The sequence below is a fragment of the Pantherophis guttatus genome, chromosome 4, assembly GCF_059756535.1.
Source record: "Pantherophis guttatus breed Tessera chromosome 4, ASM5975653v1, whole genome shotgun sequence".
Classification (NCBI taxonomy): Eukaryota; Metazoa; Chordata; class Lepidosauria; order Squamata; family Colubridae; genus Pantherophis; species Pantherophis guttatus.
In genome coordinates, this window is record NC_142066.1 from 31,988,216 (window position 1) to 31,999,389 (window position 11,174).

Genomic DNA, 11,174 nt, shown 5'->3' on the forward strand with positions numbered 1-11,174 from the left:
CTAGATTCATTTTAAATCCAAACCTGTTACGGTCATGATAAACCTTACTTTTTTTTTTCCTATTCTTGAAACCAGATCCTGAAATAGCTATTGATTGGTTTCAGAGCAAAAGGTCAACAAATATTCTAACTGTCCAGCTCCCCATATGAATGGTCAGGGCATGAGTTTTCTGTACAGAATGATGAAAGTACAGATATTCCAAAATATCATGTTTACTTAAACCTTATACAAATGAGCTGACCAGTTGGAAATGTTCCACCAGACACAGAATTCCACTTTAAAAGTGGAACTTCAAAATATACATTAATCATACATTTTCACATTGATTTGGTTGAGAGATTTTAAAATGCTGGATTAATTTGCTCTTTTGATTCACATTAAAATAATAGCAAGGCAAGAGTGCTGGATTTAAAATAATTGCCTTCCTGCTATTTCTGAAACTCTAATCTGAGTGGCAAAGCCCTGCAAACTTTACTGTACAAGTGACAACATATCTTTGTGCAGAGTGGCCAGTAGGGCACTTAGAAGATAAGAGGATAAGTATTAGGCAGAGCAGTGGTTGGTATTATAATTGATGGGTAGCAAAACTTCTGGGAGAAACTGAACCACAATCCACTGTTAAAGATGCCAAGGGTCAAAGCAAATCTTGGACTTAAGTCTGGCAAACTAATCATGGGGATATTCAATAGGGATCTATCCACGTATATATAATGATACTCATCCATCATTAAAGTGCCACTGATGTCTACATAAGGCATCTCATATTTCTGTACAGTAGTTCTTGACTTATGACCACAATTCAGCCCAAAATTTATGTTACTAAGTGACACGTTAAGCGAACTTTGCTCCACTTTACAACCTTTCATGCCGCAGTTGTTAACCGAATCATTGCTGTTGTAAAGTTACTAACAGGGTTGTTAAGTGAATTTCAAGCTTCCCCATTGCTTGTCAGAAGGTCGCAAATGGAAATCACATGACTCTGGGACACTGTAAGCGTCATAAATATGAGCCACTTGCCAAGTGTCCGAATTTTGATCACGTGACCATGGAGATGCTGCAACCGTCGTAAGTGTGAAAACCAGTTAGTGCCATTGTGACTTCGAACGGTCACGAAATGAACGATCATAAGTCAAGGACTGTCTGTGCAGTGACTCAACATGACTACTGCCCAAGAGTTCAATGATCTAATGGAGCAAATGTTTGTATATCGGAGAGTGGCTGCTAGTATCAGGAAAGTGAAGCTGTTTTTTATTTAGATGACCTGTTCTGGCCAGGTCTCTTTCAGTCTCCAGCTTACTCTCCAAACAGCTTTTGCCCTCAGAACTAAAAACTAACTGGCAACAATTTAGAGGCCAGCCATGGGAGCACTTGGAGTTTTTATTGTCACCTTCCTTTTCCTTGGAGTAACAGGTGGGTACAAATACTTCAACTGCAGCTGGTGCTGTGGTCAGGTAAAGAGAGATGATTGTGTCAGATAGGAGTTGTTGATGGACGTAGTTGATAGCTCTTGGAATAGTCCCTTGAAGCCAGAGATTGACAAATTTTCCATGATTAGCATCACTAATTTTTTTAGGGCAAACTAAGGTCCCCAAATAGTGGACAAAGTATCATATCTAAGATTAGGGGGAGGTTTTGAGAGCGACGTGACTTTGGACAATGTGGCTCTTTTAGAGTTAATGTTATACTTCTCATGAAAATGAAATGCCAGGAAATTGTGCAGTCTGCGTTCATCCTTCAGCAATCATGATCAGAGTTGTGATCAGAGTTCTGGTGACCACATATGTGGAACATAACAGCAGCCTGGGGTCACAGTCCATCCACCCTTAAAAAAAATCCTTAATCAAACCAACATGAAAATTATTGTAGTCTACTAATTAAGAATGTTCAGGAATCAATAAGACAGAGATTTAAATCTCCATTAAACCAGGAATATCCCTTATGATCAAAATGAGACAAAAACATATGCAGAAAGGTTGCAGGAATTGGGAATGGCCAGTCTAGAGAAAAGGACTAAGGGTGACGTGATAATAGTATTCCAGAATTTGAGGGGCTGCCACAAAGAAGAGAGAGTCAACCTGTTTTCCAAAGTACCAGAAGGCAAGACAAGAAAAAAACTGATGGAAATTAATTGAGGAGAGAAGCAACCTAGAATTAAGGAGAAGCTTCCTAGGTGAAAACAATTAACCAGTGGAACAGATTGTTTTCAGAAGTTGTGGGTGCTCCAAAGTCCCTTTCAGCTCTATTGATTATCTCTATGACAATTGCCATGCTGATTATGTCTGATGGAAGAATAGAATAGAATAGAATAGAATAGAATAGAATAGAATAGAATAGAATAGAATAGAATAGAATTCAATTCTTTATTGGCCAGATGTGATTGCACACACAAGGAATTTGTCTTGGTGCATATGCTGGAGTACAACAGCTGGAAAACCATCGTTACCCCATCTTTATTAGACTAAAACAACATGTGTATTTAAGAATATGTAACAAATACTTTCTTGGCATATAAACCGTGCTGCAATGATTTAAAGCTTTGGTCTGGATTTAATGGTTTTATGCATTTGAATGAGGATAAATATAGTTACTGAACTGGCAATCTAGTAGCTCCTAAAATTAATGGTTTTGTCTTATGCTAAGATTAATCGGAGTTATAATTTAAAAAAAAAATCAGCAGACCATTTGATTATCTAGCCATCAGCCAACCTTGGCTAAGTATTTACAAATATTTATATAATTTATAGGCACAGTGATAGAGACATAGAGAGCCTTTAAATTTCTTTTTCTCCTCTTTGATACATGCATTTACACAACTGATATGCATATGGTTACATACATATATATTAGCACAGTCCTGGCCTTAGAAAATTCTGTTCAAAATTGCATTGATATTTTTGATAATATTTCACTATTTTCCTTTTCTACAGTGTCAGGCGACTTTTTTGATCTTTCTGACGCTCTTTCTCAAGATACCACAACAGCTTCCCCAAGAAAGCCAGAAAATCAGGGTAAGTGAAAAATAAAAATAAAAATTTGGATTCTATAAATTTTATAATTTATCTTTAAATGGGAAAGCTCTTAGATTCACTGAAAATAAGTAATGAGATTTATTTTCTTTTTTTCTATTAATGTTTGGAGATTTTTTTAAATCTAGCATTTTAGAAATTTCAGTTTTTGTTTTTGTTAACTAGTTAGACTTTTCTGGACAAGCTTGGATATAAGTCATATATGGTGAATTGTCAACCATAATTTCTAGCTGTATATTGATTAGAAATGAAGTGGGTTCAGTGTTAGCGCAAATGGGTAAAATCAGGTTCTATCTACCATGCTTTGAAAGCAGAATAAAGTCATGAAAAGGGCATTCTCTATGTACTCAAATACAGTTCTTTATTGTTCATTTATGTATATCAGGAGTATCTTGGAAAGAGATTTTTTTTGAGGATGAGAAAGAATGTTTCCAGCATTTTTTCCCCTGGCAAGATGACAGTACCTTTATCCTGTGACTTTTTCCTCACAATAGTCTATAATACCAAGATGAAAAAAATTGAATTTTTGTTTGTTAGGAAGCTATTAAAATATTCAGGATGTTGTGTAGAAATGCATAGTATATAGGGGCTAAAATAGCATATTGTTATGTAGAAATGTATAGCGCACAGGGGAGAATAGAGGGGTGGTAAAGTATGATATAATATAATGTGGACGGATTTCACCTTGGGGAAGTCATGGGAAGAGGGGAGGGTTAGGGGGGGTTAGGGAGGGATGGGGGGGGGAAATGGGGAAAAATTGGTTTTTGTAAAACTTTTTCAATATATATATATATATATATATATTCAGGAGGCCCTCAGCTGGACATTGGTTGTGATACGTTCAGAACAGTAGAGGATAGCTTTGACTTTGAAATGAGAGATTTTCCTTTGTTCCTTTCTTTCCAGAGTGTCCAAATGTTGCCCGAGACATTGTGTTATTGATTGATGGGTCTAGCAGCGTTCGATATGCAGAATTTCATGCACAGAAGTTATTTGTTACACTCTTCAGTAAAACTTTTCCTGAAAACACTCTGGTCAGTTGGAAGAATGGGGAATCCCATAAGGGGGATAATATTTTCAATCTGGATTGCTCTTTGAAGCCAAGGGAATGCAAGGGAATGAAGGGAAAATATTTTGTTAGACTTGGGGAGGAGGGGAATACCTTTGTGAGCTATGGTAAGAAATGGTGTAATAAGAAGAACTGCCTAAAAGGTTTACAATTTGTAGAGAAAGAAAGAAAGAGAGAGAGAGAGAGAGAGGGAGAGGGAGGGAGAGAAAAAGAAAGAGGAGGGAAAAAGGAAGGAAGAACAGATGGACAGAAAGAAAGAGAGAGAAAGAGGGAGGGAGGGAGGGAGGGAGGGAGGGAGAGAGGAAAGAAGGAGGGAAGGAAGGACAGATGGACAGAAAGAAAGAGAGAGAGAGAGAGAGGGAGGAAGGAAAGAAAGAGGGAGGGAGGGAGAGAGGAAGGAAGGAAAGAAAGAGAGGGAGGAAAGAAGAAAGGAAGGACAGACTGACAGAAGGAAAGGAAAAGAGGGAGGGAGAGAGGAAAGAAGGAACGAAGGACAGATGGACAGAAGGAAGGAAAGAAAGAAAGAGAGAGAGAGAGAAGGGGGGAGGGAGGGAGAGAGAGGGAAATGCTAACCAGCTATTGATGCTAATCAGCCTCTGGATTGTAAAAAACAAAATTATAAAGCAGATTTCCTTGTCCTTGTCTATGTTCATGTAACATACTATGCCATGTTAAATTGGCTAATTAGCATGCTGGCTGGGGAATTCTGGGACTTGAAGTTCACACATCTTAAAATTAGTCAGGTTGAGAAACTCTGGTTTAACCATATACCTGAACAGGTAGGTTCACACCTTCAAGTGCTGGCTGGTGAGTGAGTAATTATTTTCTGATTTTTTTATTCTTTGTTTCTTTTAAATTTAAAATTCTTTTATTAGCCAGAAACAGCAAGTGATGATTGGCCAATGGTTCTTGTGAGTTCTAAACTCACAAACGGGACCATACTGAGAATGCCTGAATGTCAAAACAGGCCTTAAAATATATTGCCAGAAATAAATCAGTCCCAGATATAGTTTGAATTGGATTTGTAAGAGTTGAAGGATGAACTAACAGACCATCTGAAAAGCATCAGCTTGGGAATGTCTGACCTTGCCTGTTGTGGGAATACAGCTAATTAATAAATCAATATGAATTATTCAGAAATTCCAGATTGCTGCTTCCACTTTCATCCTCCTTTTCCTCCCCTCCTTAGTTCTCCCTACTGCAGTTCTCCAACAAAATTCAGGAGCATTTTGACTTCAGAACTTTCCAAAATGACCAAAACCTAAACAACGTCCTAGAAGAAATCCGTCAGCTGCACGGCTCTTCCTACACAGCCACTGCCATCAAGAAAGCTGTGTAGGTCTCTGGGCAGCCTTTCCTCTTCCCCAACCCTGGGCTGGGCTCCTTCCTGCTTGGTTGGATCTGGGGCTTTACATCCCCTATCATGGAGCCATTGCCATGGAAGAATCCTCAACCCTTGGAATGTCTTCTGCTGGGCCAGGATACGGATCTGGAAAAGGAAGTGGGCAATGGCACTTTGGTCTCTCTCTCTCTCTCTCTCTCTCCCCCCTCCCCTCCTATTTATTAGGGAACAGTTCACCCCACAGAAAGGTGCTCGCAGCAATGCCAAGAGGTTCCTGGTGATTGTGACCGATGGAGAGAAAACTGGGGATCCCTTGAACTATGCAGAGGTTGTCCAGGCGGCTGACAGAGCTGGAATCACGCGCTTCGCTGTTGGGGTGAGGTCCAGCTTATTTGCCTGTCTTGTCCTTCGTTTCCATATTTTCCTACCCCACCTTCAGGGAGCTTAGATCAGTGTTTCTCAACCTTGGCAACTTGAACATGTCATCTTTCCCAGAATCCCCAGCCCATCTTCTAGTGGCTGAGGTTGAGAAACACTGGCATAGATGATAGAACCCAACCAGGATCATGGAGAAGGCCACCAGAGTCACTCTTCAGCTTACAGCCTCAAGTTTTGTTGTTTTTCATTCTGGTTGCTTTTATTGTTTTTACTTCGCTTTAACTGTTAGCTGCCCAGAATAATGTACAGTGCCTTGGTACCCAACTGCTTTGAAATTCATTGAGTTAGGTGAAAATTTTATTCAGTACTCTCTGTTTGTTTGGTACTCAATGCAAACTAGAACTTGTCGGTGTCGGCTGCCTTTAACTCACATTATTTCTTGTGAGAAAAATTGTTTAGTACTCATCATTTTTGGTATTCATCATGTCCCCCGAAACCAATGAGTATCGAGGAACCATTGTATAGGAAATAGGAAATCAATCAATCTGTGTAACATTCATATACATAGACACCTACATCTAAAAGTATCTAATTGCAATGAGGCCACTTTCCTCTCTTTAACTATTTCTACATTAATTCTTATTTTGTTGGAATTAATGGAGGTATCGTGGGATGTTGTTTGAACCAATAGTGGGTTTCAAATCCCTGATTTGCTTGTGGGCGCGCGTGTGCTCGGGCAGGTGGGTGGAATTTCCCAACGCCGACGCTACCGATTCACCCAATCCGGGGTGAACCGGTAGCAACCCACCACTAGTTTGAACCCGGTGTGTAGTTGTTGTGTTTGGACTGTATGAGTGTGAATATGTACTTACTGCTTTGACTTTTATTTCATGAACTACTTTTATTGGATGGAGTTTTGTAATTACTAGGTTCTTCGGAATTGTACCACACCTTTGTAAACACACAGATTAATAACTATTATTATCACCCATTATCATCATTGCTACCAAAATAAAAATAGTCATTGGCTCCTACCCAGTTCTCTCCGTGAAAGTGTGTACTAGTCCAGGAAAAAAATAAAATAAAAAATAAAAAATAAAAGTAAGATGATGTTGTTAAAGAATATCCTGGGGAGGGGGAGCTGGAAGGAATAGCACAAAGCTTTGTCACCAGTTTGTCTTCTGCTATATAGGATGGATGCTTTGTAACAAATTAGAGCAGCTTTTTTATCAATAAGCAATAAGCAAATTTCCCCTCTCAACCACCACCATTTTGTGAGTATGGCTATATCAGACTCTCAGACTTCCAAATGTTCCCAGAAATGCTAGCTGTCTGTAATACAAGTAGTCATTGTTTAATGATTGTCTCATTTAATGACTGTTCCCAGTTCCCAGTTATTGAAAAATAAGTTTGAGATCAATCCTTGCATGTGTAAGACCTTTGTGGGTCAGTAAAGTAAAATAAAGCTGAAGTGACAAGTTAAACACAATTGCGATTTCACTTAACAACTGTTTCACTTAGTTTAGTTTCACTACTATTTCATAGTAGTGAAACTATACTAATAGTTTCACGACTATTTCAAAAACTAGCCTGAAACACAGAGATTTTCTAATTACAACTGCCTGCCAAAGTTTCAATGGGGCCAGCAACAATATAGCAACCAACAGGAATTTTTTCTTGTTGTCGGTAAGAGTTGGCAAATTGCTTGGTCTGCAGTTTGCAAGGATGTTTGGAAACCGTGTTTTCCAAAAATCAGTCCAGCCTGCTGGTAACAGTTAATAATTAACCTGTTTAAAACCTAAGGAAGAGGAGTTGATGTATAATTATCAACATTTGCAACTGAACACTCCTTTACAAGTTCTGTCAGAGCTGTTTTGGTGTTGCTTTGTGGCAGGTAATACACCAGCTTCCTGCAACTTGACTGAAATGCCTCTAGGCCAGTTTATCAAGCAGAGGCTGTGTTTTCTTGTTGTCCTCCTTGCTAAATCCTTGCCCCTTATTCTGTTTTTGCCTGTTGAGGATGCCATAACATTCTTCCCTGCAACAATCTTCATCTTCCTTTCCAGATTTTCTAGATTAAAAGATAAATTTTAGAACCTGGTTGCATTGTCGCAGCCTTTCTCAAACTTGGCAACTATAAGATAGGTAGACTTTCACTTACAGAAATGGTGGGAGCCAACAATAGCAGAATAATGGAATTGGAAAGGACTTTGGAAGTCTTATAGTCCAGGCCCCTGCTCAAGCAGGAGACCCTATACCCGTGATGGCGAATCTATGGCACACGAGCCATAGGTGGCATGCAGAGTCCTCTTCTGGGTTCCGTCGCGCGAAGATCAGCTGTCCGTTGCGAATGCATGCGACGGAACCCGGAAGAGCAGCTGGGCGCTGCACGCATACGCACTGGCCAGCTGCTGTCTTCCGGGTTCCAGTGCTCCGGCACGCAGACGCTCCAGTTTCAGCACTCAGTGCCGAAAAGGTTAGCCATCACTGCCTTATACCATTTCAGACAAATGACTGTCTAGTCTCTTCTTAAATGCCTCCAGTGATGGAGTACCCACAACTTCTCAGATCTAAACCATTCCACTAATCAACAACATGCATTCAGGTCTTTTACAGTTTGTAAAGAAAATATATTAAATGAAGGCAGCAATGTTTCTTATACCGATAAGTGTAGAGCACTGGGAATTTGGAGTAGATGAATTCTGGGTCATATGTACTCCTTGAAGCTCACTGTCCATCCTCTAACAGGGCAGAGGGCCAAGTAGGAGTGAAGCCTAGTTTCTTCTTCATTTCTACAAATGTCCTTGGACCATCAGTACTCAATGATCTTTCACTGACTTTCTTTTTCCTGGAAGGTTGGTCCAGTGGTTACAAGCAGACTGTTCCAGCAGGAGCTTCACGCCATGGCTTCCCGACCTGCCATGGAACATACCCTCATGCTGAGACAGTTCTCAGATCTTATGGATATCCAACTGAAAGAGAAGATTTGCGCCAGTCACGGTAATAGGATTTAGGATCTTGGGGAATATAGGAGTACCCATTCATATACCCAGAAAGGGTTAAGGGCACGTTGCAAATCTATGCATGTATTACAGGTAGTCCTTGTCTTACAATCACAACTGAGCCCAAAATTTCTGTTGCTTAGTGAAACACTTGTTAAGTGAACTTTGCCCCAATTTGTAACCTTTGTAGCCACAGTTGTTAAATGAATCATTGCAGTAGTTGGGCTAGTAACATGGTTGTTAAATGAATCTAGCTTCCCCACTAACCTTGTTTATCAGAAGGTGACAAAAGGGGATCACAGATTTTTTTAAAAACAAGGGCCAGTTTTGGTCCTCTTATAAACCATGAAGTTCTTCCAGGTTAGCTGATATCTCCTTATTGTGTATGGAGTGTGCCATTCCGGCTACTAAAGCATTGACACTCATGACTGAATATCAAAGATTGCAGGAATTATTTTATTTTAATTTCTATATGCACTTTAAGAGTAAAGACCAGGTGAATGATTGGATTGATGATGATTTTATTTGTACAAGAATGAATTTGAAGAATTTAATTCCAGGTGATGTGATGATGGCCTCCATTTTGAAACCAGCATAAATGGCTTCAAAATGGCATTAGATGAATAAATGGAGGCAAAATGTAGCAATATTTCTGAGGGGTAGCTGAAGTAACTTCCTATATTTTAAGGGAAGGCAAAATTGCCTTCCTGTCTGGCCTGAATGGGGTGGTGCTCATGAATTTGAAGAAAAATGATGTCAGCAACTAGGCTGATATTGCAAAACAAAACCCGGTTGGTTCTTAGATAGAAGTTTACTGCATAATACCAGAGTTGTTATGTTAGATTGGGTACAGTAGTTGAAAACATATCTTGGGAGAAGGCTGTGGCAAATTACTTCCAAACTATATGGACATGCCCAGGATGTCACTAGGAATTGGGTTTAACCTGATGGAAGCTTTACTATATACCTTTTAAAACTGATCATGAGAAGTAAATCCCTGCCAAGTGAAGGAAAATAATTTTATTAAGCATCTCAAGATAAACCAGTAACCATAAAATTGTTATAAACATTAAAAAAAAAACAGCAACCAATTTTTCTCCTTAATAAAATTCTTGCCGCTTAATTGGAGTAATGTGATGGACCAAAATTCAGTCATAGATTATACATTTGTATACATTTGTCAGAGACAGAAATAGTTCTTATCAGTCACTATCTGCTTCTCCTTATTGGTTAAAATCCTAACAACCATAACCCCTTTCCTAAATGGAACCCATGTGGCTGAATCCTTAACTGCTACGCATACCTCGGTGAATATGTCAATATTCAGAGGGTTCTATATATAAAGGGGGGTGGTGAGGAAAGAATTATTGCAATTGATAAAGAAAGGATGGAATGGCAGATCACTGTGAGAAAGTTTGCTTTGTGTCTTCTAGGTACTGTGGTTCCACAGCCCACATTAGCACCCTCAATTTCTTGCACCTCGTGCTCAGACCCCCGTGTGCTGCAGAAACTGGAGCAATTAGTACAAGGCCTGGATCAAGTAAAATCCAAGCTGGACCAGCTAGCTGCCAAGGTTGGGAAATGTGGACCTGGTTCCCATGGTTAACATAGTTTGCAGCAAGAAGAGAGTAATGCAGAGAAATGCAGGACAAGCTTAAAAAGTTGTATTTTTGGTTCAGTTTCAAGGAGCCAAACTTACGAATTTAATCTAGATCCAATATGATACTGAAGACCCTTTGATGCCAATAAAACCATTAGCTCATCAGTCTTGTATCTGCTTTTTTTAAAAAAATATAGCAACAATATATTCCCGTTCTGTAGAAAGCTGTATAAATGACCTTAGAGATGCTCACTATATATTATTTATTTATCATGTGGCACATTCACATCATGTTTCAATAAAAACACAAAATATGAAATATAAGATCTAAAATATTACAAACACATGTCTGGTTCACAGATATAATTTTTTCCTTCATTTGTCAAAGCCAGGAAATAAAAGTCTCCATTATAGGCTCTATTTTGGCTTTCTATCACTTACTGTACTTTTCAGTCTATAAGGTGCACTTCCCCCCCCCCAAAGTGGGTGGAAATGTTTGTGTGTCTTATAGAGAGAATGTTGCTGAAGCCCCACCCACCCACTGGCCCCCCCTTTCGGCCTCTGCCTCCCAGCAATTTGCCTCTTTGCAACAAACAACAAACAGCCTGGTCAGCTTTAGCACAGCCTGATTTAGCATGAGCAGCTGATTGGCTGTTGGATCGGAATAGCGCCGCTCAGCTGTTCCAGGCTGTGGGGATCACCACTGCTCATCGCTGCCATTGCCTGTCGCCGCCTCTGCACGCCCGATTTTCGGCCT

The 11,174-nt window shown here is 39.6% G+C and overlaps 1 protein-coding gene across 1 annotated transcript; it reads left to right on the forward strand.

Annotated features, from left to right (window-relative positions):
• The first annotated feature begins 1,262 nt into the window (after positions 1-1,262).
• On the forward strand, positions 1,263-10,582 carry LOC117669139 (integrin alpha-X-like). The gene is made up of 7 exons (XM_034423344.3): positions 1,263-1,410; positions 2,928-3,008; positions 3,933-4,060; positions 5,285-5,430; positions 5,663-5,813; positions 8,671-8,815; positions 10,251-10,582. Exons 1-7 carry the CDS (start codon positions 1,359-1,361, stop codon positions 10,421-10,423), a joined length of 876 nt encoding a protein of 291 aa, XP_034279235.1. The 5' UTR covers positions 1,263-1,358; the 3' UTR covers positions 10,424-10,582.
• The last annotated feature ends 592 nt before the right edge of the window (positions 10,583-11,174 follow it).

What these genes read in the sequence shown, in the direction of transcription:
- LOC117669139 (XM_034423344.3), top strand. Translation starts at nt 1,359, where the DNA reads ATGGGAGCACTTGGAGTTTTTATTGTCACCTTCCTTTTCCTTGGAGTA. An exon ending in AAGAAAGCCAGAAAATCAGG is followed by an intron (nt 3,009 to 3,932) that starts GTAAGTGAAAAA and finishes CTTTCTTTCCAG; the next exon opens with AGTGTCCAAATGTTGCCCGA. An exon ending in GAAGATTTGCGCCAGTCACG is followed by an intron (nt 8,816 to 10,250) that starts GTAATAGGATTT and finishes TGTGTCTTCTAG; the next exon opens with GTACTGTGGTTCCACAGCCC.